The sequence below is a fragment of the Acomys russatus genome, chromosome X (assembly GCF_903995435.1).
Source record: "Acomys russatus chromosome X, mAcoRus1.1, whole genome shotgun sequence".
Taxonomy (NCBI): Eukaryota; Metazoa; Chordata; class Mammalia; order Rodentia; family Muridae; genus Acomys; species Acomys russatus.
The window spans coordinates 1,852,868-1,880,701 of NC_067169.1; the positions used below are offsets into that span (position 1 = coordinate 1,852,868).

At 38.1% G+C, this 27,834-nt stretch overlaps 1 protein-coding gene across 7 annotated transcripts in view; it reads right to left on the minus strand.

Annotated features, from left to right (window-relative positions):
* Positions 1–55: 55 nt before the first annotated feature.
* The window catches only part of Rps6ka3 (ribosomal protein S6 kinase A3), a 108,465-nt gene continuing 80,686 nt past the window's right edge, over positions 56–27,834 (minus strand). For all 7 annotated transcript variants that reach the window (XM_051141978.1, XM_051141973.1, XM_051141977.1 and 4 more), the window contains 12 exons: positions 25,299–25,387; positions 25,054–25,118; positions 24,620–24,722; positions 23,835–23,959; positions 20,287–20,412; positions 16,242–16,331; positions 14,754–14,912; positions 11,108–11,269; positions 9,009–9,085; positions 8,241–8,358; positions 1,556–1,696; positions 56–966 (listed from right to left, as the gene is read on the minus strand). In XM_051141978.1, coding sequence (XP_050997935.1) covers positions 844–966; positions 1,556–1,696; positions 8,241–8,358; positions 9,009–9,085; positions 11,108–11,269; positions 14,754–14,912; positions 16,242–16,331; positions 20,287–20,412; positions 23,835–23,959; positions 24,620–24,722; positions 25,054–25,118; positions 25,299–25,387 — 1,378 coding nt within the window. In that variant the 3' untranslated portion in view covers positions 56–843. The remainder of the gene's footprint in view (positions 967–1,555; positions 1,697–8,240; positions 8,359–9,008; positions 9,086–11,107; positions 11,270–14,753; positions 14,913–16,241; positions 16,332–20,286; positions 20,413–23,834; positions 23,960–24,619; positions 24,723–25,053; positions 25,119–25,298; positions 25,388–27,834) is intronic.

Consider the following 27,834-nt stretch of genomic DNA (forward strand, 5'->3'; position numbering starts at 1 on the left):
TCTCTCTCTCTCTCTCTCTCTCTCTCTCTCTCTCTCTCTCTCTCTCTCTCTCTCTCACACACACACACACACACACACACACACGAACGCAAAACTTTCTCTACCATTAACAGCTCCCTAGGTTAGTCTGACCAAGCACCTGACTTGAAGAAACAAAAGAACAACCCAGTGAAACAGATGGGGAAGATATGTACAATTTGAAAGAATTACATTCAACAGCTGTTCCATCAAGCTGGCCATCTTTAAGATTTCCCAACAATACTGTTAATCCAGGTGAACTATTTATCCAGATTTAATAGTCAATTGATTAATAGACTCCAAGTTAAACAAGGCATGTATACATTAAAGAAAGCAGTACAGAAATGTACTGTATATGAACTGTTTACAAAAACATACAAAATGTTGGATGGCACAAGGGATACAGTGCTAATATAAATGGATTGTTTAAGCTAAGTGCTTAACATAAACTGTCCATCCCTATAACTAACAAAGAATATTTAGGGGACATGAAATATTTCCTATAAAAATAATGCTATATGGTGTAGAGTACGTTTATTCAGTGTATTTTAGGTGGTATTCATGTGTTCATTGTTTTTCTTGTTGATTCAGTGAATATATCTTCATCATATTTCCATTTTCATTTCGAAGCTCCAGGAAAATCTAACTTGCTAACAATCAATTAAAGCGAGAAGAGATGAAAGCAGGAGCAGCAGGAGCAGCAGCATTATGGGTACCAGCTGGGACAGTGTGTGCTTGCAGGTGTCTCTCAGGTATGTGCTACCTGTCGCCAGAACTTGTGCTATCAGCTTACATCGCGGTACCAAATATCTCCTTGAGGTCACTTCACAGGGCTGTTGAGGTGATTTTTTTAATACCTCTCCGCTGAGCTAGAGTAGAGCGGCCTACCGGTTCCAAAACTGGTGACTGATTGCGGTTTAAAGCAGAGTAAGTAGCTGCCATGGCACCCTGAGAAAAGGAAGGAAAGATTACAATGAAAATGACATGTGTACAAATATAAAAGAAATGTTTTCCCCCCAGGGATTTTTCTTATGTAAATGACTATAGGTCTTTATGAGTATCATAATGAGAATAGCCTCTGGTCAGTTTTTCAGATTTAACTGAAACTGAAGCCAATGTGAGATGTTGAAATTTATGAGAAAGGATAGGGAGGGCTCACATAGAGCAGTCCTCATTTTCTTAGGGTCATTTAATTTGTCTTTATAACTGTGTAATGACAAGAGGCTGTAAACCGTGATTTTTCGGTTAGGAAAAATTATAGATTCTGTTCTTACTGATTTAAAGGGAACACCTATGTATACAGAATGACAGAAATGCAAAAGTTCCCCTTAAGCTAACTTAAGACATTCTGGTATGCCTAGTGTCCCCCACCCCTAGGATGTTAGGCACTCATGTATGAGAACACCATACTAGACCTTGTAAACAAGATGAAAGGGAAAGTTCTAGGGGCATGGAGATGGGATTCTTGGAGGCTCAGCTGGCTTTGTCCATCCTGGAGTTCATACAGAAAGCAGTGACTGCATATAGGGCTGCTTACCTTTACGAGATGCGGTGCATCCTGTCTGTTTAGTTGGTACTGTGGCAGTTGGTCCCAGTGGACAATCCAAGGATGTCTGAGCACAAGAGCAGCAGTCAGTCTCTGATGAGGATCTACATGAAGCATCTTTGAAACCAGGTCCTATAAGGTGAAGGAGAAGAATAAGACAAGGCTAATTTCCCCCCTTTCCTTTCATATTTCTCCTTCTCCTCCTCATCCTCCTCCTCCTCCTCCTCCTTCTTCTTCTTTCTCTCTCTCTCTCTCTCTCTCTCTCTCTCTCTCTCTCTCTCTCTCTCTCTCTCTCTCTCTCTCTCTAAGACAGGGTTTCTCTGTAGACTAGGCTGGCCTTGAACTCACAGATATCCCCTGCCTCTGCCTCCCTGAGTGCTTGGATTAAAGGCATGTGCCACCACTGCCCAGCTCTCAGGAAGATTTAATTCAGTGTGGGAGAGACAAAGAATCAGTTAGAAAGCACGATAAGGTCTCTGATGGAATGAAAAAGTAGCAATAGCTGGTAGAAGTACATAAAGGGATACCTGGCTTTTAAAATGTCATTTTTGATTTTTTTTTTTTTTACATAGTCCTTCCGTGTACCTGAAGTGGCCTGGTACCCTCTTTATAGCTCAGGCTTGCCTCAAATTTATAGCAATCTTCCTGCCTCAGCTTCCTGAATGCTGGTAAAAATGACTCTTAAGAGGAAGGTGAGACCTGAAGAATAGGCAGGAGCTGGATTTGAGGAGGTATGGAGGAAGCAGAACATCTCAGGTAGACAGAAGGGAGTGTATCTGAAGGAAAGCCCTGAGGTACCAGAGAACATGTCTGTGGTGCTTTCAATGAGGATGGTGCCCATAAGCTCCAATAGTTCAATACTTGGTCCCCAGCTGGTGGAACTGTTTGGGAAGGATTAGGAGGTGTGCTCTTGTTGGAGGAGGTGTGTTACTAGGGACAGGCTTTGAGGTTTCAAAAGACTCATGCCATTTCAAGTTAGCACTCTCTGCCTCCTGCTTCTGGTTTGAGATGTGAGCTGCTGCTCCTGTCACCATGCCTTTCCTCCATCATGGACTCTAACCCTCTGAAACTGTAGCCCAATTAAACACTTTCTATGTTTCCTCGGTTGTAGGCTTTATCACAGCAATAGGAAGTAACTAATACAATGTCACAGTTTAGTAACTGACTAGAGTGCAATGTGGCTATGGTAGAATTTTGTTTTCAAGGAGAACATGGCAGCCAGTAAAGTGGAAGAGGTAAGAAGAGACAGATGAGGATGGTCTTTGCAAGTCATATTAACAGATATGGACTTATTCTAGAGCAACCAAAAAATGGTAAGGTGGTCAAGTTTGTAATTTAGATACATTATACTCCTATGTATGGTAGAAAATAGTTTGGAGGGGCAAAATCCTAGAGACTTAGTTTTCTTGTTTGTTTTGAAGACAAGGTCTCACATAGCCCAGGCAGACTTCAAACTTACTAAGTAGCCATAGATGACCTTGAACGTCTAATCTTCTGCCTCAGCTTCTCAAGTGCTGGGAATTTAGGAATGCATCACCACTCCTGGGTAGAAAAAAGTATCTTGACAGCACTTGGTGGCTGAGCAGATATTTGGAATTAGGGAGTTGCTGCTCTAGGTACTCTTCTGTTTTAGACACTTGTAGTCTCTCTTGGCTATTATTAATAGCTAAGAACAGGAATAAGCTACTGAACAGAACTGGAAATAAAGAGTGACCCAGGCATAGTGGCACATGCCTGTAGTCCTGAGGTTTTTGGCCATAGCTTGAGCAATACTTTATAATAGGTAAAAAAAAAATCAAAATATGAAAAAAGACCTTTCTTATCAAATTCTGAAAATGGGCCAAAGTGCTTAAAGTAAATGTAAAACTCCCAGGAGTGTAATCTGAATAAATTAATAAAAAAAAAAAAGAAAAAAAAGGAAGAAAATACACACAACACACACAAACCCAAAACAAACAAACAAACAAACAAAACTCAATTGTGATTCTAATGACATCTCAGTTTGACTGGGCCAAGTCATTTCAAAGTTCTCTTTTGCTGCTAACCTTTCAATGGTTACTCATGTTGCCTGCTCTCTCCCTTCCTTGTGGTTCTGGGTAAGGCCTTACACCTATTAGACATGAGTTCAACCACTGAGCTATATATCTCCACCCTACCCCAGTCCCAGTTTTCTCTTTAAATGGTAGCATTTTGCTGAATCCCTTCTGTGTTTTTTTAAAAAGTCACTCTGCCCTGATAATCTCATTCATAATCATTACTTTAGCTATTATAGATGATGTCAACTCCTTCATACTCCACCACAGACTTCTAAGACACAGCCATATGGCTAGTTGCCGTAATAGCCAAACATCTCTTAATATTATGTAAGTATTTCAAATTCATTATGCTCAAATCTGCAACTACTACCAGTTTCAAAGCTTCTTACATATCCAAACACTTGATGAAAGATACTCTCTTACGTTTGCCTGAGGTAGCATTGTGGACTGCATACTTGATAGCTGCTTCTTACTTATTTTTGTTCAATAAACTATGAACCCCTGTTCTGCATTCTAAATTTCCCTTTCATTTGACTCAGATTCCATTGCAGTTGTAATAATTTTCGTCTTCACTATTCAGGATCTGAAATGCATAAACCCTTACAAGTAATAATTCCAATTTCATGCAAGTCAAACAGGTATCAGTGTCCTTTGAGAGTAAATACTCAGTAAAGGGCAGCTGTGGCCTTGTTCTCGTCTCATAGCCATTACGTAACCAAACATATTGAGACTGTTCACACAGGCAGCTTGTTCTTGAAGGGACACACCTACATTGACATAATCCTCTTTTCCATTTTGTGGGTAATAATAGCATTACATGATGCTAACTGTGCATAGGTGTAAAAACTACTCCAAATTGTATGGAACTTATAAGACAGGATATGAGTTAGATATAATTTTATGCTCTATATTTGTGTCTCTACCTTTATTTTTCACTAAAAAAGCATTCTGGAGTACAAATGAATGCAAGAGCATCGAGGTAACTTTGACTAGTTTTAACTGACTAGAAAAAGCAAATGATGTGTAAGTTAGATCCTCTGGTAACATTTATTCATCTACCTCACAGGTGATCTTGACAGTTTGTGGCAGACTCCATGGATTAAAATGACTGTTCCATGGAGTGCAAAATGGAAAATCTGGTTACTGCACACAGCTTAGTAACTTTTTCTTCTTTCTTTCTTCTTCTTCTGAGATAGTGTCTCTGTGTAGCCCTGGCTGGCCTGGCTCAGAGATCTGCCTGACTCTTGAGTGCTGGGATTATTGGCCTGTGTACCACAATGCCTGGCTAGCTGAATAGTTTGTTTTTGGTTTTTGAGACAGGGTTTCTCTGTGTAACAGCTATGGCTGTCTTGATCTCACTTTGGAGACCAGGCTGGCCTCAAACTCACACAGATCCGCCTGCCTCTGCTTCCTGAGTGCTGGGATTAAAAGTGTGAGCCACCATACCTGACTAATTATTTTTTTAATCTTTCCAATAGTATATCCAGAGTATAATCCTAAGTATGAGCCACAATGCTATTTACATTTCAGGCTCATCAGCTCTTGCTGCTTGTACATACTGTAGAAGTCACATCAAATGACATTCTGGGGGCACTTTGCTGTTCCTAGGCTCTCATCACTACCTACTGACAGGCACTGAACTTCCCTACCACTTTCTTGTCCAGATCATCTTTCTTCAGTCTCTTCTATAGTTTCCTCATTTTGATGTAGAAAAGTTTATTCCCATTTTTTCCTCTTTTAAAAAATTTTTATTTTCTAATTATTTTTACATCCCAATTGCAGCCCCTCCCCTTGTCCTCAGAAAAGAGGAGCCCTCTTACATCAAGTCGCATCAGGAAAGAAAAAAAGTTTTCTATGAAGTAAGTGACAGTAGAGGAGCGTTGGAAAGCACATCGGTGTTAGTGTAAGAATGGAAGCTCTAGAGCCAAAGGTTTCTGAATGATTTCCAACAACCAGGCTATAGTTAATTGTGATAAAGATTAATCCCTGTTCATCATAACAAAAGTGAGGACATAGTGCAATTCTTCTAGAAGCATGTACTCTGCAGTGAGTTTTAAGTGCTCACATGCATCTGGTGTGTAACTACGGACAGGCTTACACTAAAAATCTAGTCCTTGCTTTGGTTATGTAAATGAGGATACTACCATCTATTTCACAAGGTTCTTATGAGGTGAAGTGCAGTATGAAGCACACAGTAGACAGACAAGGCATAAAGATTGCCATTGTCATCATTCATCATGCTTGTTAGTAAGACAAAGCTTTAGAATGTACACTGATAATAAGGCCAAACCAAGGCCCTTCAGGAGAGAAACAAAAAACAAATGGTCCTTTTGGAGTTCAAAATATTTGGTAATATCATTTTGACATATTACTTGATAAAAAGAAAAAAAACTTCTGTTAGTGTTTCTTCTCATCATGAACCATGATAAATAATTTTTCTCAAAAACTTGTAATGGGGCTACGGAGACAGCTCAGTCAGTATAATGCTTGCTGCTTAGTATTTGTCAATTTGATGCATACTAGAGTCATCTGGGAAGACGGACCCTCACCTAAGGACTTATCTCCATTAAACTGGCCCATGGGCATGTCTGTGGAAAAATTTTTAAAAAGGATTTATTATTATTATGTATACAGTGATCTGCCTGATGTACACCTGCAGGCCAGAAGAGGGCACCAGATCTCATTATAGATGGTTGTGAGCCACCATGTGGTTGCTGGGAATTGAACTCAGGACCTTTGGAAGAGCAGCCAGTGTTCTTAACCACTGAACTATCTCTCCAGGCCTATTGAAAATTTTTTAAATTTAAAATTTTTTCCCAGACAGAGTTTTTCTGTGTAACAGCCATGGCTATCCTGGATGTACTTTGTAGACCAGGTTGGCCTTGGACTCACAGAGATCCACCTGCCTCTCCCTACCCAGTGCTGGGGAGTGCCACCACTGCCCAGCAGGGAATTAAAAAAAAAATAATGCTTTCGATGTACTTATTTTATTTTATGTGTATGAGTGTTTTCCCTGCATACATGTATGTATACCACATGCATGTCTGCAGCCTCCAGAGGTCAGAAGTCATTGGGTCCCCTGTAACTGCAGTTACAGATGATTCTGAGCTATCATGTGGGTGTTGGGAACAGAACCCAGGTCCTCTATAAGAGCAACAAAGTGCTCTCAACAACTGATCAACATCTCCAGCCCTCCTATCTCCTTGATTACTGGTTGGTGAGGGGCCACACTACTGTGAGCAGTGCCATCCCTGGGCAGGTGCTCCTGGCTTATAGAAGAAATCAGGTTGACTTCTGCTCTAATACAGGCCATGCCAGCCAGAAGAACATATAGGCACTTAGCCCAGTTTCCATCAGAGAGGCTGCATCCAGTAACTGATGGGAATACATACAGAGACCCATAGCCAAGCATTAGATGGAGATTAGGGGACCCTGCAGAAATGGGGGAAGAAGGACTGTAGAAGCCGGAGGAGTCAAAGACACTAGGAGAACTTGGCCCATAGAATCAACTAAGCAGGGCTCATAGGGTCTCACAGAGACTAAAGTGACAATCACAGAGCCTGCATGGATTTGTACTAGGTCCTCTGCATATATGCTACGGTGGTATACCTTGCTATTCTTGTGAGACTCTTAACAGTGGGAGTGGGGGGTTGTCTCTGACTCTTTCATCTGCTCCTAGGGTCCTTTTCCTCTTACTAGGTTACCTCACCCAGGCTTGATATGAGGGTTTGTGCCTAGTCTTATTGAAACTTGTTATGCCATATTTGGTTGATATCCCTGGGAGACTTGTTCTTTTCCAAAGGGAAATGGAGTAAGAGTGGATGTGGGGGAGAGGGGAAGAAGGGGGGAGGATAGGAGGAGTGAAGAGAGGGGAAACTGTGGCCAGGATGTAATGTATGTGAGAATTAAAAAAATGATTTGTATACCACCATAAAAAAAAGGAAAAAAGAAAAAAGAAAGCATGTTGAGCAAGCCTGTAAGAGAAAATCAGTATGCAACATTCCTTTATGGACTCTACATCAGTTTTTTTACTTTTTATTTTTTTACTTCACTTCCTTTCATGGCTTCTCTCAATGATGGACTGTGATCAGAAAGTGTTAAGCCAAATAAACTCTTTCCTCTCCAATTGATTTTGTTATACTGCTTATCATATTAATAGAAAGCAAACTAGAACATTGTATAAGCATGAGAAGGACCTGAGTTTGATTCCCCAGTGCTCACAGAAAAAGCTGAGCATTGCTGCATGCATTGTAATCTTGGAGCTAGGCAGGCAGAGATAGGTAGATATCTGGGGCTCTGTACAGTGAACCCCATATCACTTTGAGAACCCACCTTAAAACAAGCAGGCAAGCAAGCAAGTAATACCCCCCAACTCAAGTTGGATAGCCACTATGGAAAAGACACCTAAAATTGTCCTTTATACGCCACATCCTTTTGCACACACATCCATTTGCTCATTGACAAACATGCATACACACCAAATAACCTATTCCCCTGTCAAAACTGTCTGCAGTAGGGCTGAGAAGAGTAGACGTCAGTGGTACAATGTGTGCTTAGCATATATGACGGGATGGGCTCAATTGGTACTCTTAATAACAAAAATAAAAAGAAACAACCATGTAATAGGAAGTCACACGTACCTTTGCTGTATCTGAAACGGAATTCCAGTAACCACCACTGAGTGAGAATTTTCCACTACCTATTCGTGCCAATATTTCCTCTGGAGTATCATCAGGACCATTTGCAAATGGAGTGTAACTACATTATAATAAAGTTAAAATGTCAATGAATAAACTTTCTCTTCTGGTTGGTAATATTTACATTTACTTGTAGTTTTTAGAAGCATTCTGAGTAATTCATTTAATGTAATAATTTGATTAGAGTCTATCAAAATGATAAAAAACAGTAAAATAAAACTCCATAAACCAAATAATAAATTATATTAATTAGACCTAATATATAATATTACATGTATCTTAAGTTATGAGATGGTTTAGAATAATACATTAAAACAACACATGCTTATTACATAATCAGAATAAAAGTATGGAAAAATTAATTTAAGACCATAAGATATTAAAACACAGCTACAGGCAGCTATAGTGGTGTACTACTTTAATCTCAACACTGGGAGGCAGAAGCAAGCAGATCTCTGGGAGTCCTAGGCCAGCCTGATATACATAATGATTTCCAGGGCAGTCAGGGCTACACAGTGAGACCCTGTCTCAAAAAAATGGGGAAAAAGAAAAGTGAATTTTAAAAAAGGGATACAACTATAAGTATATTATGATAAGGCTCTCTCTCTATATATAGAAGTATAAGAGACATGGAAGGATATTACAACATAAGGATTTAAAGGCCTACATAATTTAAATATTGATGAATAAATGCTTATGGTACACACTTACCCAGTAAGCATTGTATAAAGAAGGACACCAAGACTCCATATGTCACAGGCAGCATCATAACCTTGTCGTTTTAAAACCTAGAAAAAGTAAAAGATGAGTATTACCATATTGCTATTTTTAAGATATTTTATACATATACTTGTGTGTATGCCAGCTTGTCTGAGTATGCACCAGAAAGGCCAGAGAGGGTGTCTGATCCCATGGTACTGGAGTTACAAAGGACTGTTAGCTGCTGGTCCTCTGCAAGAGTAGCAAGTGCTCTTAACTGAAGTCATCTCTCCAGCTTCACCACACCAATGTGTTCTTAAACATATATTTGAATAATACATAGAATTATATTTTCCAAATCAATACACATAAGAACAACTTCTATAAAACAAGATTAACAAGTAAGACCATATAGTAATCCAATATTAGAACATTATGTGTCTGTTAGTTCATATATACATCTATGAATTTAACATTGGTATTTGAATATTTATTATGTACTGCTGTTGGTACAGAGAGAGATACGGAACAAATTAAAAATAATTTTTAAAAATCTATTTCTTCTTGAAATATAGTGTCACTATGTAGCTCTGGCTGGCCTGGAACTCACTATGTAGACTGGGCTGGCCTAGAACTCATAGAGATCTACCTGCCTCTGCTTAGTGCCATGATTAAAGGTATCAGTGCCATCACACCTGGCAAATTTCTTATCTTTATGAATTTCTGTTTTGCATGGAGCTATAGAAATAACTATACATAATACTTTTTGAAACAGGGTCTCACTCTATAGCCTGGGGTGGCCTCAAACTTCTTAGATAGTTTGGGCAGGTCATGAACTCTTGATCCTATTTTTCAGCTTCCCTAACACTAGGATTATAGGCATGCTTCTCATGACTGGCAATTAATAATTCTTTAAAGAACACATGTACAGGGCTGGAGATTACCATCATTATTATTCATCATGCTTGTTAGTAAGACAAAGCTTTAGGATGTATACAGATAATAAGGCTGCTTCAGGAGAGAAACAAAAATAAATGGTCCTTTTGAAGTTCAAGATATTTGGTAATATCATTTCGACATATTACTTTATAAAAAAAAAAAAAACTTCTGTTAGTGTTTCTTCTCATCATGAATCATGACAAATAAATTTAACCTGAGTTCAATTCCCCACAACCACATGGTGGCTCACAACCATCTACATCTGATGCCCTCTTTGACATTGAGGTTTACATGCAGATAGAGCACTGTATACATAAAATAAATCTTTTAAAAAAAGAACACATGTACTCTCATACAAATGATACAGTGCTAACACTAAGTCATATATAATTTGATTCACTCAAACATTTGTTCAACATCGTTGATTACTATTAGTAATGAGCTATGACAAACTTTAAAATAGAACCTAGCAGGGAAAGTCAATATATAAATAGTTGACAATTCAACATAAATATTATTATAAAATCATGTCAGTAAAGACTCTCATATCAAGGTGAATATTCATTTTTTGTGGAGCTGGGGATCAAATCCAGGGTGTCCTATAGCTTAAGGAAGTTCTCATCACTGGGGTTATAATTTGAGCTCCAATTTATTCTTGGTATGGGGAGAGAGTTAGCTATTTTGTATTGGACCATCTAGTAAGATGTCTGTAGACAAAGAAAGGAGACAGATGATAGTCAAAGGTAGAAGCAAAAAGGCAAAGCTGGGTGTGCTGGTTCACATCTGTAATGCCAGCACTTGGGTGGCTAAGGTGTATCACTGCAAGTTCACGGCCAGGCTGGGTATAAAATTGAGGCCTGGTCTCAGAACTAAACAAGAGGACAGAACAGTCTTCATGATAGACATACAAGTACATGGCTAGAATTTCAGGTAGAGGATACTAGAGAAACTGAAGAGCTTTTGTAATATCTAAAGGAATTTAGATGTTTTTTTTTCCTATAGGCAATTTGATGTCATTGAAACATTAAACAGAGAAATAAGGGCTGGCATTTGATTTTAATGATCAGTTCAGTGATTCTTTAGTTAAACAACAATTAACTATTCTATATTAAAGATATTAAATGAGTTCTTAAATATATCCAAATACTTCAAGCACATTCTCTCACAATTACCTCTGGAGCAACAAAATTTGCAGTATAACAAGGAGTCATGAGAAGACCATTTTCTGCTCTCAGTTGTTTTGCAAAGCCAAAATCACAAATTCGAATAGATTCTGGATTACCAGACTCATCCACATACAGAATGTTGCTAGGTTTCAAGTCTCTGTGAACCACCTAGATGAGAGACAAATTAGAAATTTATGTTAACACTATATTTCCACACTGAAAGTTCTTTATTATACTGCCAAACAATGCATTTAACAAGTTGTTGAGTGCAGACCTTTAAATTATCCTAACGTGGGAGCCGGGCAGTGGTGCATGCCTGTGATTCCAGTACTCAGTAGGTAGAGACAGGAGGATCTCTGTGAGTTCGAGGCCAGCCTGGTCTACAAAGTGAGTCCAGGACAGCAAGGACTACACAGAGAAACCATGTCTTGAAAATCCAAAATTAAAAAAATACAAAAATCCCAGCATTATAAAATGCTATTGATATAACCATAGCTTTCTAACATTGACCTGGGGATATGGAGGAGAAAGAAAAAATATTAATTACCTATTCTCTTCCAATTGTCTAACTGGGTAAAGAAGAAATGCGAATAGCAACAATGTTTATCTCTAGGTAATTTACTTATTCCATAATAGTTATTCAGTCTCTACCTGAATACCTTTCCAGAACAAGGAAACAGCCTAAATGTCCCTCAGTAGAAGAATGGATAAAGAAACTGTGGTACATTTACACTATGGAATATTACTCAGCTATTAAAAACAAGGAATTCCTGAAATTTGTGGACAAATGGATGGAACTAGAAATGATCATACTGAGTGAGCTAACCCAGAAGCAGAGAGACTCAAATGGTACATACTCACTTATAACTGGACACTAGCCCATGAAAGTCTTCACTTACCAGGAAAGTGGGATAGAGGGGAGGACATCCTATTGGGATTCTAGGTGAGAGAAGCATGGGACAATGGGGAAATAGAAGGATCCAGAGGATCCTAGAAACCTACAAGAAGAACATTATGATGGGCAGATCTGGGCCCAGGGGTTCTGCTCAAACTATGGGACCAACCAAGGATAATACATGCTCTAAGAATCAAACCCCTACCCAGATCTAGCCAATGGACAGGACATTCTCCACAGTTGAGTAGAGAGTGGGGTCTGACTTTCATACGAACTCTGGTGCTCCATATTTGACCACGTCCCTTGGATGGGGAGGCCTGGTGGCATTCAGAGGAAGGACAGCAGGCTACCAAGAAGATACTTGATACCCTATGATCATATAGAGGGGGAAGAGGTACTCCTCAGTCAAGAGTGGGGACTGACTTTCACACAAACTCTGGTGCCCCATATTTGACCACGTCCCCTGGATGGGGAGACCTGGTGGCACTCAGAGGAAGACTAGCAGGCTACCAAGAAGAGACTTGATACCCTATGAGCATATAATGGGGGAGGAGGTCCCCCTCAGTCACATTCATAGGGGAGGGGAGTAAGGGGAAAATGGGATGGAGGGAGGAATGGGAGGATGCAAGGGATGGGATAACAATTGAGATGTAATATGAATGAATTAATAAAAAATGCAAAAAAAAAATCTTGGCTGTTTCATGCTAGGCACTTGCAACAAATGTAGTAGAATGGAATACAACAGATAGGTTCAGATAACCCGTTTTAAAGTTTGGGAGGGTTTTGAGAGAAACTAACATCTGATCTAAGACCTAAAGTAAACTCTGAAAAAAAGCTATGAAAACAGTAGAATAAAGCTATTCTAAAGTGAAGGAATAGTATATACCAAGACAGAAACACAATAAATATATGAATTTGCATGTTGTTTATAAGAGTAAAAACAACTTTAAAAACTCATTCGATGTACAAATGAAGATGTCACACACATAAAACCATTATCTTTTTTTTTTTTTTAAAAGAGAGTTCAGACTTGATTCATTTTTCTTTTTTCTTTCTCTTTTTTTTTTTTTTTTTTTTTTTTTTTTTTTTTTTGAGACAGGGTTTCTCTTTGTAGCCCTGGCTGTCCTAGACTCACTTTGTAGACCAGGCTGGCCTCGAACTCACAGCAATCCACCTGCCTCTGCCTCCTGAGTGCTGGGATTAAAGGCGTGCGCCACCATGTCCAGCCTTGATTCATTTTTCAATCACCAAAATCAGAGTCTATACTTTAATCATCTTAGTTTTAGTTCCTAACATCCAGAACATTACTTGTATTTAACTAATTAGGTGATAAGGCATGGGGAAAAGAACACAAAAGACTTATGTAACTGTAAAGCTATCAATTTTTCATTAAATATTGCCTTCTAGCAATTCCAAGGCACAATACTAGGCAAATCTTGACTAGCCCATAACCAGAAAGCTATAGATTTAACTCATTTCACTTGTTAGCTAGTTTTTAAGGGCATAATAAACAAAAACCCCAAATGAACAAACAATGAAGATCAGAGATCTTCTGAAAGATAACTCCTGAAGAAGTCTTTTTTTTTTTTTTGTACTCACAACAAAACAAAAGGAGCTGGAGACTCGCTTAGTTGGTAAGGTGCTTGCCTTGAAAGCTCAAAGACCTCAGCTCAGTCCCTAGAAACCATATAAACATGCCAAGTGGTATGTGTCTACAATCCCAAGGCTGCGAAGGCAGACAAACGCGGTCCCTGGGGTTCAACAGCTGTGAGGTTAGCATAAATGGTGAGCTTCAGACCAATAAGAGACCCTGATCCAAAGGAGATATGGTGTTCCTCAGGATGACACCAAGGTTGTCTTCCATGATCAATATGCATGTACACACACATATCCAAGAGCACACATGGAAATGCTTAAAAATCTTTGATCTACACCACAAATGTATTTTTGACAATTAAAAACATGTTAAAAAATAAGCAAAACTCCCCCCTCTGATATTCTTTCCTCCTCTTTATTTTCTCCTTTCCCCTTTCTTCTATAGACCTCATTCTTTGAAAATTTCGTGATTTTTTTCCCATTTACTAAAATTTGTATGCAGGAGGAAACAATGAGACCATTCACTAGGTGACTACTTGGTTTTACTTGTGTATATGGATACAAACCACCATTCTCTTTTTCTGCTTATAACTTGAAGTGGGCCTGGTTCCCAAGGATACAAAGTGCTATGTTTAACATGTCTGAAGATTTCATTAACATTTTTTCTTGTAAAGCATAACAACTGAATATAAGCACTTTTCAATTTCAAAGTACTTCAGGCTCAATGAAAAGGGTTTGTGTAAAGGAAGAACAGTTGGCTAATGAAGCTTATTACAAATTTTCCATTACTTTTATATTTGTAATTTTAGCTTAAGTATTAAGAAAAAAGGATGGGTCTGACTTTCACAGGAACTCTGGTGCCCCATATTTGACCACGTCCCCTGAATGGGGAGACCTGGTGGCACTCAGAGGAAGGATAGCAGGCTACCAAGAAGAGACTTGATACCCTATGAGCATATACAGGGGGAGGAAATCCCCCTCAGTCACAGACATAGGGGAGGGGAATAATGGGAAAATGGGAGGGAGGGAAGAATGGGAGGATACAAGGGATTGGATAAACATTGAGATGTAACAAGAATAAATTAATAAAATAAAATTAAAAAAGAAAAAAAGATGTACATACAAGTATATGAGTGCATAAATTATGTTCAAAACACTTACCCCTTGTGCATGAAGATACTCAACAGTTTTGGTTATAGTAAACAGGACAGCACTGGCCTCTCGCTCTGAGAAAAACTTCTGTCTAAGAATTTTATCCAGCAATTCACCTCCTTTCATAAGTTCTGTTACTACATACACATATTTTCCATCATCATACACCTATAAAATTTAACATTAAAACACAAAAATTAGAGCTTTATGGCTTTATGTATGTCTCTAAATTACTACTTAAACATACTAAAGGTAAGTGAATCTATTAAAAGAAATACAAAAATGGAATATTCGAAAAATTTACTTGCGAGAAATTAATGCAGGATTTCTGGAGATTGTATTAAAGAGCCATTTACTGTGAATAGTTTCATATTTAATGTGACCAAGTCAACATTCTTTATCTAAGACAAATTAGTCTGAGAAAATTGTTGTTTTGACAGTATTTAGACAGACAGCCTTTGAGCCAATGTGAGCACCAGCAGCAGGAAAGAGCTGATTATTTCCTATGAAAGTGGGTATTTTTGTCAATTCTCAGTTATAATAAAAGCTATGGGACACAGAGGTTTCAGGATATCCCAGGTAAAGGATACTTCTCTTTGTCTTGGGGTGGTAATAGGCAGCAAAGTTTTCTTGGGAGGAAGCAGCCCTTAGCAATGTCAACCAGGCACAGAAGGGCAATGATATTCTGACTTAAGGATACACACATTCAAAGAGCACTTGGAGGAAATGAGGCACTTAAGCTTTAAAGCATGCCCGGAACACGGGGGGTGTAAAAAAGTATGAAAGCCTCCTCAGAGGTGGGATGACAGTTTGGGAGCCTTCAGAGAATCTAATCAATCTTGAATATGAATATTTTATATGTTCAAATTCACATACTATAAGCAATAGTGTTAAAATAGTTTTTAAAGCAAAAGAAGAAAATTAACTACATATTTTTAAGGTTTTCTTTTTATTAATTTTCAAGATTTACGTGTGTGTGTGTGTGTGTGTGTGTGTGTGTGTGTGTGTGTGTGTGTGTGTGTTAGTGCCTGTGAAGGCCAGAATCATCAGATCCCCTGGAGTTAGAGTCATAGTGGTTGGTGCTAAGGAATGGACTCATATAGTTTTATTATGCGATTTCCATACATACTTTTTTTTTTTTTTTTAAATTAAACTTCTTCCACTACATTTCCCTCTAATCCCCTGTCCCTGTCCTGCTGGTTCTCTCCTTCCTACTACAAGTCCCTTTTCATATCCCCTTGCTAGACTTCCTTTAAGATACCTTCATTGCCTCTCATGGTCATGTTTCTAGTTTCATGACCTATACTCATCACTTGTGTACACACACACACACACACACACACACACACACACACACACACTCTCTAGGATCCTCATGAGAACTATGCAGTATTTGTCATTCAAAATTTCTAAGCTGATTATTCTAAAGCAGTCTTTGCCTACAACATATTATTTGAAAAATATCCCAAATGTGAGTTTGTTAAACAATCTACTTACATCCTTTAGGGTAATGATGTTTGGATGCTGTCCATAACGAAGAAGAATCTCAATCTCTTCTGTTGGGTCTCTCTTGCTTTTGTCAATAATCTAAAATGCAGGTATTTATCATAAAAATGTATGAACATAAATGTATGTAGTTATAGGCCTTAGGTACCATCACGAGGTACCGTCACAAGTAAATATTGTACATACAAGCCATTTATCAGCCAGTTCTAATCAACTATTTAGCCAGACTAATTAGAACGCTAGTCTCCATATAGATGGCAAGGCTATATAAGGCTATGTGGCATATTCCTACCAGGTCACTCCAAGATATGTTTGTAGCAAATTTGTGACTTACTAAAAACTCAAAAGCCTCAAGAAAAGTTATCAAGAACGAAGTTACCATATCATCTTTTTTCATCTTTAAAGTTCTCAAATATTCAAAAATTCAGTTAACTTCTACTACCCTATAAATACCGATAACTAGGAGATAAATGTGCCTGAAATACCACCATTAGCATCTGTTTATTAAATTGACTTTACTTCTTTTAATTAAGTATTTTAATGGACTATCATATTGGCTTCAAGCTACTTATAAAAATTAAGTAAACAAGCTTATTTTTGAAGCTAAGTAGAAAATTCTGTATAAAACCACCTCTAGACTATTCCTTGACTACATTTGATTATAATAAAGCTCTTTAAAATACTAATAGAGCTTTTTAAGTTTTATGTCAGTTGCTTAAATTTGTTCTGAATGTTTTTATATTTTTACGAACTATACACACATATATTTTTACTTTAATTTTATGTGTATAGGTGTTTTGCCTGTATGTATGTACGTATGTACGTATGTATGTATGTATGTATGTATGTATGTATGTATGTATGTATATATCTGTACATGGATGCCTGGTGTCCAATGAGGCCAGAAAGAGGTGTTGGAGTCTTTAGAATTGGAGTTACAGATGGTTGTGAGCTCCCATGGAAATTAAACCTGGATTTGCTGGAAGAAGTGCTCTCTTTTTCTAACAAAAAAATATTTTGTGTGTGTACTTTGTGTGTGCAGGAGCCCTCCAGAGGTCAGAAGTGGGTGTTAGATTCCCTGAACTTCAATTCAGACTGCTGTGAGCTACCATGTAGGTCCTGGGAAACAAATCCAGGTCTTCTGCAAGAGCAGTAAATGCTCTTAACTCCTAAGCCATCTCTCTAGCCCTAAGTACTATATTTTATAAAGACAATTTGGGGTTTGTTTTCTGAGACAGGGTCTCATATACTACAGACTGGCCTCAAACTCACTGGTTAGCTGGGGATGAGCTCCCCTTGATTTCTCCTGCCTCCACTCCCAAGTGCTGGGGTGACTGACATCTACTAACATACTTACTCAATTTTGGCTTTTGAGTAGTTAGAAGCAAAGTTTGTAGTCTTTATGTTCATTTTATCTTTTCTTTTCTTTCTTTTTTAAAAAAAATTATTTTATTAATTTATTCTTGTTACATCTCAATGGTTATCCTATCCCTTGTATCCTCCCATTCCTCCCTCCCTCCCACTTTCCCCTTACTCCCCTCCCCTATGACTGTGACTGAGGGGGACTTCCTCCCCCTGTATATGCTCATAGGGTATCAAGTCTCTTCTTGGTAGCCTGCTGTCCTTCCTCTGAGTGCCACCAGGCCTCCCCATTCAGGGGACATGGTCAAATGTGAGGCACCAGAGTACGTATGAAAGTCAGACCCCACTCTCCACTCAACTGTTCATTTTATCTTATCAGCTTTAGTTTTTAATTTTTTAAAAAGACAGATTCTCATTTTGTATTCTAGATCAGCCTCAAAATTACCACGTAGCTCAGGCAGGTTCTCACAGTGGCAGCCTTTCTCAAATGGGCCCTCAGGGCATGCTTGATGTGTTTATAGAGGCAAGATACATTGTTAAACTGTCTTTCAAGTATACCATTCCTCTTTCTCCTTGCTTACTAACCATGAGTAGTTACTCATGACGGTTCAAGGTCAGTTGGAAGCTTTAGGCATTACTTGAACTGAGAAAGCAGAGATTACTATTATAAACAATGAAAAGGCAGATCATTTGAATATAATATCTCTTTATTCACAGGTAGAGGTTTGAAATTCAAATTTTATCACAAAACTAGATGCCCAGTTTTGGCTTGGACATTTTTGTCTTAAGATAGTATATGAAATTAAAATTACTACTAATAAGAAATGATCACGGTTCTTATTCTTTAGTGGCCCAAAGATTCATCTTAGATATAAAGAAAGGTATGGACATTTTCACCAGAAATAATGCAAAATTTACACACAGTTTTGAGGAATTTCTTGACATTCTGACCATAAAGTAGTAGGGAGTAGTACAGGGAGTCCTATTAAAAATCATGAGAGTTATAAACTGGCACTTCCCTGGCTTAGTTGGCTGTATAGCCATCTTACTGTGTATTTCATGAGAAAGGGAATCCATGATTTCAGATTAAGACCTTTGAAGATCACTAACACAGATATTTAAATTTACCTTCCATTTATTTTATAACAAAGGCACTTTTGCCAAATAGAAGAATGTATTTTGTTTTAGGGAGGTTCTTGCCATACAGTTTAGGTTAACTTCTAACTCATGATTCTCCTGCTTCACCCTTCTAAGTAGCTGGATTGTAGTCATGTGCCACTCACATGCACATGGATTAGAGCTATCTCACACAGACATGTATGATTATAGTACAGGATAAACATACAATTTACCCAACCAAACAAGATAAGTAACGAGGGCCCAAAGGAGGATGCTTAAATCTCACTCAGAAGGGGAAGTAGACTAGACAGTGGAAGCAGATGAAGAGAGGGAACAAGGTAGGAGAAGGAACACACAGAGAAATGAGGGTGGAGGACAGACCTGGGTAGAACAGAAGGACAGAGGGCCTGTAGAGAAAAGCAAAACCATGGATGGAGACTTCTCTGTGACAAGCTGGAGACCTAAGACAGGGCGGGCTTCTGAGAAGATATAGGGATGCCTTTAGCTGAGACTTCTAGTAGCAGGGGTCATGGAGACTGAAGAGGACACCCTCTAACTAGACAGGACTCCTAGTGGAGAGAGGGGAACACCAACCCACATACAGGAACTTCAACCCAAAATTTACCCTGCCTACAAGATGTGCAGGGATAAAGATAGAGCAGAGATTGTAGGACTGTCCACAACCTGAGACTCACCTCATGGGAGAGAGCCAACCCCTGACACAGTTAATGATCCTCTGCTACTGCAAGCAGATAGGAGCTTAGCAGAGTTGTCCTCTGAGAGGCTATACTCAGCAGTGGATTAAAATAAACGCTGAGACTCATGGCCAAACATTGGTTGAAGCAGAGAGAGTTTTGTGGAAAAGTAGGGGGAAAGGACAGAAACTTGGACGTGACAGGAGCTCCACAATAAGACCAACAGAGTCAAATAAGCAGGGTCCAGAGGGACCAGTGGAGACTGAAGCACCAACAAAGGACCATGCATGGACTGGACCTATGTCCCCTGCACAGATGTAGCCAATGGGCAGCTCAGTCATGTGGGCCCTCTAGTAAGGGGAGCAGGGGCTGTCTCTGACATAGCCTCTGTTGCCTGCTTTTTAAAAAAATTATTAAGTTTTATTGTTCTGATTGCATCCTCATTGTTATCCTCTCGTCTTCCCATTCCCCGCTCCCTCCCTCTTTCACCCTATTCCCCTCCGCTAGACCTGTAACAGAAGGGGACCTCCTCTCCCACCATATGATCACAGCCTATCAGGTCTCATCCAGATGGCCTACTTTTTGATCACTTTCCTCTAGCAAGACTGCCTCGGCAGGCCATAGTGGAAGAGAATGAGCTGGGATGGGTAGGCTCCCCTTTTCTGAGGAACAGGGGAAGGGGAGGGGGTAAGAGGGAGGGAGAATGGGACCAGGAGGAGAGGAGGGATGGGGATATGGTCGGGATGTAAAATGAATAAATAAATTAACTAATTTAAAAAATGACAAAAAAAATTTAAAAAGAAAAAAAGAAAAGGAAAATAACTGCAAAGAGTTGCACTTAAAAATCTAAAAATATTTACCTTCACGGCAAATTCCATGTTTGTGGCTTTATGTATACATCTCTTACAAACGGAGTATGAGCCAACTCCAATATCCTCTTTTACTTCATATCCATCAGTAAATTGAATACTGTTCCTGTGTAATTGCTATAAGCAAAAATCATAGGTTAATAAAGAGTTCTGTGATTTCTCTGATGCATTTTATAATAGGGGAATATTTTACTGAGCATGTATTGTTATATATTAATAATAAAAATGAGTAAAAATATCATTCATAGTATGTATTCTTCAAGTATATATTTATAATCAAGAAATAGGCCCTTTTAAATGCTTATATTAACAAGAAAATACCTCATTTGTTTTTATTTTTTGAGAATTTCATACAATATATTTTGATCATATTCTTTCTTCTCCCTAAATTCCTCCCAGATCCCCTTCCCCAACTTCATGTTCTTTCTCTCTCTTAAAAAAATAAACCAAACAAAACGAATACAAGACAAAAGCACAGGAACACCCACACTCACACCCACACCCACCCACAACCTACCTCTCCACGGACAACTACTCCTGAGTATAAGGCCTGTCCCAGAGTGTAGTTGATACATTCAGTGTTACCCCATAGAAATAAACTAACTTTCCTTCTCCCAAAAGGTATGAGTTGCAAATAGGTTCCTGGCTAGGGGTGGGGCTTTGTGTTCACTACATGCTAGGATTTTGTTTGGCTTGGACTTGTGTGTATGTGTCTATATGTCACATGTGTGGGGGTGCCCACTGAGGTCAGAAGAGGGTTTTGGATCTCTTGGAGCTGCAATTACAGATAGATGCTTGTGAGCTTCCTTGTGTGGGTGAAGGGAATTATAATTCAAATCCTCTAGAAGAGCAGGAAGCTGTTTTTGGTATCTCTAGCCCTGAGACTCTTTCACTCCCCAACCACCCACAGGCTTTTAGAAGTACCTCTAAAAATGAACAGAAGTTTGAGACCTCTGGCACATAAGAAAAGATTTAGAAGGATTCTGAATTAGAAATCTGGTTTGTTTCTGTCATTTTTTTTTGTCTTTTAGTAGGTATGCCTCCCTTTCTTCACCTTCAAGCCATAGCTTATATATGTTTGGCTAAAGAAGCTATTTCATGAGTTAGGGACTAATGCTGCTAAATAGCAAACAGCAAATTCCTGTTTCCCTAAGAAGGCAGAGGGCTCATGTGCTGCTCTTGACTAAGCTGATATGAGACCCCCCCCCAGGTTGAAATTTTGTATAGAGTACAACTTGAATTTTGTAGCATATTTAAGCTTGTAGTTTCTATGCTATGTTATTTAAGTTATAGTTAAAATTGTCACATTTATGGCTTTACATAGTAAAAGAGACAGACTATTGCAATGTAAGTTTTATTTAAAACATAGTGTTTAAACTGGTTTTCTAGAAAATGGAATGATAGCTAATTAAAAAAAATTTTTCAGAGTAGGGCTGACGGTTAGATTCAGAGATAGACAGATTACTTATCATTTCTTGAGGACATGGATTCAATCCCCAGCACTACATTATACCACTATTACACAAACACATAGACCCCCCCACGGCAACATTAAAAACCAAACAATTAGAAAAAAGCAACTTACTCATCAAGCAAATTCAAGAAATTCAAGCATTAATGATACCCTAAAAGCAATCTAACTTTTCCTTTAAAAATTAATTTTTCTTTATTATTAGTATTTTTTCTTTTTAAAACATATACATTTATATTACTGCACATGAATAAACTACATACACCAGGAAGAACCATGAAACAATTAGGAGTTATATAAATGTTACATTCATAGTATTTTGGCTATTTGTATTTGGCAAACTTGAAGAAAACATTTTTCTATCTTGGTGAGTCTAAAATTCTGAATGAAAATCAGTATCTATCCTATCTCATCTCTATCAACTTAAAACATCTATCTAGACCTAAAGACATCTTAACCCCTACCTAAACAACTTAAGGCCTTAATTGTTACTCACAAGGTTATTTTTAATTCATTGGTATAAAAGTTTGTATATTGATACAAAATAAGTTTAATTTTGATATATTGGTATAGAATTCAAATTTATGATTATTCTTCACACACATTACACACACACACACACACACTAATATAAGGTATTGTTCCCACAAAACTCAAGAAGAAAAATTAAATTTTCAAGAAGCTAACTGAAACCCATAATTTAAAAGATGAATTAAAATTTTAATGTATTTTTATTCTTTGACATAGTAATTACACTTGTTTATGATATGTAGTATATCTCAATATACGTACGTAGTGAGTAATGATCACACAAGAGTGAATTAAAATTATCTTCCCACAATAGTACGAAAAGAATGGAATTTCATAGTTTATACTCCTTTAATAATATTTACCAATTTAGTTTCTGTTGCAAACACTCCCATTCCCAAACACATATACTTAGAAATCTGCCTCTATGTGCTTTACCTTTAAAAAAAAATCTGATAATCAGATCATAAATGAGTAGATTTTCTTTTTTGTCAACTTGACACAAACTAGAGTTATTGGAGTAGAGGAAGACCTCTATCAGATTGGTGTATGGGTATATTTGTGGGACATTTCTTGATTAATGGCTGATGTGATAGGATCCAGCCCATTGTGGGCAATGACACTCCTGACTAGGTGGTCCTGAGTTGTATTAAAAAGTAGGCTGAAGGCAGTTCCTAGCCTTTATTCCTAGCACTTGGGGAAGCAGAGGCAGGCAGATCTCTGTGAGTTCGAAGCCAACTTGGTCTACAGAGAGAGTTCCAGAACAGCTAGAGCTACACAGAGAAACCCTGTCTTGAAAAATCAAAAAAGAAAAAAGAAAGCAGGCCGAGCAAGCCAGCAAGAGGTATTCTTCCATGGCTTCTGCTTCAGTCCTACCTCCAGGTTTCTGCCTGGAGTTTATTTACTACTTGTTTTTGTTAAATAAAGTTTTATTGGTACCCAACAATGTCTATTTGTATATGAATCATTTATGGCTGTATTTTTTGTATATGGGTTTTATTGTTTTTTTACTTCATCTTGATAAGCAGCCCAGACTGGCCTTGATCTCACTCGTTAGCCCCCACTAGCATTGAAAGTGACGCTATTGTTGCAACCTCCTGAATGCTGGGATTACCCACGTATATCGTGTGTGGCACCATTGCTGCTTTTTTTGCAACAACAGCCATGTTGAGTAATTTTTATGAAGTCTCATGAGCAGGTATCATGGAACTTGCAGCCGCCTCTATCATAGCTGACCTGACAGAGGCTAGGGATGAATTATACTAGGCCTAATAAACACTTTGATGTATAGAAGGGGAAGCAACAAAATAGTGATGCTTATCTCATTTCTCTTAGAATTTCACTTTCAAATATCACATACAGGATTTTGCTTTATGCAACCTTTGCAATGGTATATGAAAGAAATTTCTTTGATGTAAATGATCTAGAAATACATGTTAAGGGGCTCATTTAAAGTCAGCACATAAAATCCAATCTTACTAGTCACACCCTAAACTATATATTAACATCTCAAATTCTAGGTTTTTGAGATATCACTTACCTGAACAATTGAATGCACACCGACTGTCTGCATAGCTTGGCTTTCATCATCTGAGGTAATAGCAACAAAACTAAACCCCCGGAAAAGCTGATGTGCATTAGCACTAGGTGGAATGCCAGGTGAATCTAAAAAGAATGAAGAATTACTAAGAAGAGTCTTTGGAAGGGATTTAAGGGAAAAACTGCTGACACTGTAAACATTCTCACTTCTGGAGTTGTCAGTTATCTGGTATGTATACAGTATATACACACCTAAATATCGCTTGCTATCCAAGATAACTCAGTGAGGCAGTGAATTAGATCTGTCATGATTACTTATTGTAATTGTCAGCCTACTAATCTACTTCCAGAGCCTAGAAAATAATGTTTGAAGAACATAATAAATCAATGAATTATTGGGTTAATGGTATTTGATATTAGTGTCATCTCATTCATCTTCTTAAAACAAAGGAAATTTTCTTGATCTGTGGTATGCAATATTGTAAGTAACCACATATAGTTAGTTACTGAGTATTTGAAATGTGCCTACCATGAGTAAGAAACCAAATTTTAATTAAATTCAATCAGCCACATGTGATTATCATATTGGACATCACAGCCCCACATGATGATCTATCAATGCTATGGTGCCTCATTTTTACTGAGAGTGGGGATGCAAGCTTGATATACAGTAAATTTAGGAGATTCAAGGAAAAAAAAATTCTAATTGAACCAGAAACAGATAGCCATTGAACCATAAAGAGACAGCCATTATCTTATATTTGAGTTTTCATGTTCTATCTTTACCTTTGGGAGTTTTTGCAGTAAACTCAGGATCAAAATAAAATGTATCTTCAGGTCTGCCAGTTGCAGGCTTAAAAGGTGGGTGAATTTCTCTTCTATACAGTTTCTGTTGGAAATAAGAAAGATTTAGGCACAGACTGGATTACTTTTTAAAGGGAGTTCAAACTTTTCTTTTTTCTTTCTTTTTTTGTTTTGTTTTTTTCGAGACAGGGTTTCTCTGTGCAGCCTTGGCTGTCCTAGACTCACTTTGTAGACCAGGCTGGCCTTGAACTCACAGTGATCCACCTGCCTCTGCCTCCCGAGTGCTGAGATTAAAGGTGTGCGCCACCACGGCCGGCTCTCAAACTTTTCTTTTTAACTAAAGTAGTATTGAGAACGCAGAGACCAAAAAAAATGTTCCCTCAATTTCCTCAAGTGGGTCTTCAGCCTGTACTTACATTCCAGTCTATTGTTGAAAAAAATGAATGTCTTTTAATTTCTTCAACTCCATCTGGTCCAGCACCTACCAGAAATTGATTGGTAATGGTTTATTTCGAGGATAAACATACATACATTGTTCACAGTCTTTGCTTTGAATATTTGTATGACTATTTGATAGCTCTGCTTTAAAAAATATCCACCTCCCACTGAACAAAAACCAACACAAACTCATCAAGGAAACTAATTAATTCAATGCCTTTACCTAATCTGTTTGCAGGATTCCGTTTGAAAAGCATCCGTAAAAGACTCTGGGCTTCAGGACTCAGAAACTGTGGCATTCCGAGCTTGGCTCTAAATATAAATCCATGAAAGAACACTTAACTTTTGGAGGCATTTTTCATGTTTAAATATTAAACTTTTTATTTTGAAATATGTATAGATTCATGTTAAGTTATGAGAAATAATAGCAATCTCTGTGTCATTCTGTAATTTCTACAATGAAATTACAATGAACTATAATGCAATATCACAACTGGGGTATTGACTCTGAGATAAGATCTATTCATCTTATTCAAATGGCGCCAGTTTTATTTGCACGTAAATGTTTGTGTAGCTTTAGTTTTATGCAATGCTCTCATGTGCATGAATAATCTCCTATATGGATGCACTAGTTCATTTATCTATTTATCTTCTGAAGGATACCTGAACTGTGTTCAGTTCAGATGACTATGACTAAAGCTACCACAAACATTCATGTATAGGTTGTAGGCCAGAAGAGGGCACCAGATCTCATTATAGATGGTTGTGAGCCACCATGTGGTTGCTGGGAATTGAACTCAGGACCTCTGGAAGAGCAGCCAGTGCTCTTAACCTCTGAGCCATCTCTCCAGCCCTCATGTACAGGTTTTTGAGTAAACGTATTTTAAAATAAAAATCAATACTATGAGAATAAGGTCATCTGAGCCTTAGTTATGGCGATTACTCTTCTGCCCGTTAACACCTCTTCATAAGCAAAGGGATTCTTTTCTAGATCAATGGTTTTCAAAATATAGCCCATTTTCCAGACTTTAAGAAAACTAATACTGTCAGGCGTGGTGGTGCACTCCTGTAATCCCAGCACTTGCAGAGGTAGAGGCAGGTGGATCTCTGTGAGTTTGAGGACAACTTGGTCTACAGAGAGAGTCCAGGACAGCCAAGGCTACACAGAGAAACCTTGTCTCGAACAAAGCAAGCAAATATTATTATTAAACAAATAAAAATCCCCCAAATCTAATACTGCAAAGAGAATAAGTGTTTTATATGCCACTTTCCTCTGTTTCAATTCATTCAACAGCTTTCTAGTAAAGGCAAACTGATGGGAAAGGAATTTACGAAACATTGGAGATCCTGGGGTACACAATCTAGAAACTACCAGGCTGGACAACCTTGTGGTTTGTTTCAGCTACACTGTATAACTGTATTCTTTCCTCTAACCTACAAATTGAAGAAACCAAAGACCCTGTAAGTATGACAATAATAACTGGTCTGGAGAAAATGGCTGGCACAGACATTTCTATTTCAGAAATAGACCCAGTTCCTACTTATTGAGTTGTTACTGAGTCACTATGTGTCAGATATTAGTGCTCTGACTACAAGCTAAAGATAGTAACCCCTCCGGTCTATGGGAAGATGAATCTAGATAACCATAGTGTATTAAGTGATGAACCCAAAGCTTAGAATGGTGGTGCACACCTGTGTTCAAAGTACTGATGATGCTATGGCAGAAGGATCTCAAGTTTGAGGTCAGCCTGGGTTATATAGTGAAATCCAGTCTCAAAAAACAAACCCAAAACAGAGTAACAACCAATTAACCAAAAGACAAACCCAAATGCACTTGTAAAAGAATGCTAAGGGAATAGTAGTGGGTATCTAATTTAACATGGAACATGCTGCAGGACCTTCAAATAAAGGTTTCTATTTTATTTTAAAAATTGTTATGTGAGTGAATGTTTTGCCTGCTTGCATGTCTATGCACCATGTACAGGTAGCACCCAAGGAGGCATCAGATTCCTTGGAACTAGAGTTACAAATGGTTGTGCCACTCAATGTGGGTGTTAGGAATCAGATATGGGTCCTCTACAAGAATAAGTGCTATTAGTCAGCTGAGCCATCTCTCTAGTCCTCCTTCTTAATTTAAAGGTTGAATTTAGATTAAAGATATGCACTGGGCTAGTGTTGTCCAAAATGTTACTAAATAATGTTGTCCTCCTAGATACTTGGTGACAACAATAAAGAACATTCTATAATCCAGCACCCTTATAGATTGCAATTTATTACATCTTTCATGTCGAAGTCATAAAATAAAATATACTACATATAAAAGCCAAGAAATCTGGAGTAAATAAATTATTATTTTCTAAATATTTATCTCCAGCATTCCTCTTTTGAGAGAGGCTAATTGTTAGGATTAGGGTTCTTTTGAGAAAAACTGGAAAAGCACTGTTGTATTCTGTAACTGGGATGTGGCAGAAGTCTTGAGACAGTGGTCTAGTTTTCAAGATGATAACTGCAAGGGTAGCAGAGAACAATCTGGGATGGAGAGCTGGTAGGCGGTATACTTAAAGAGTGAGGCTCAAAACTGTGGGAGACATGCTCACACAGCTTGAACACTGTGGACAAGGCATTGCAGAGGGAGGGCTAGACCAATGAAATAATTCTAAGACAAAATCAGAATACCTGCATATGAAAGAAGGAAGAATAGGATACATGAAAGTCTTTCTTGGGTGTATAAGCATAGAAAAAGATCAGTAAATAGAGAT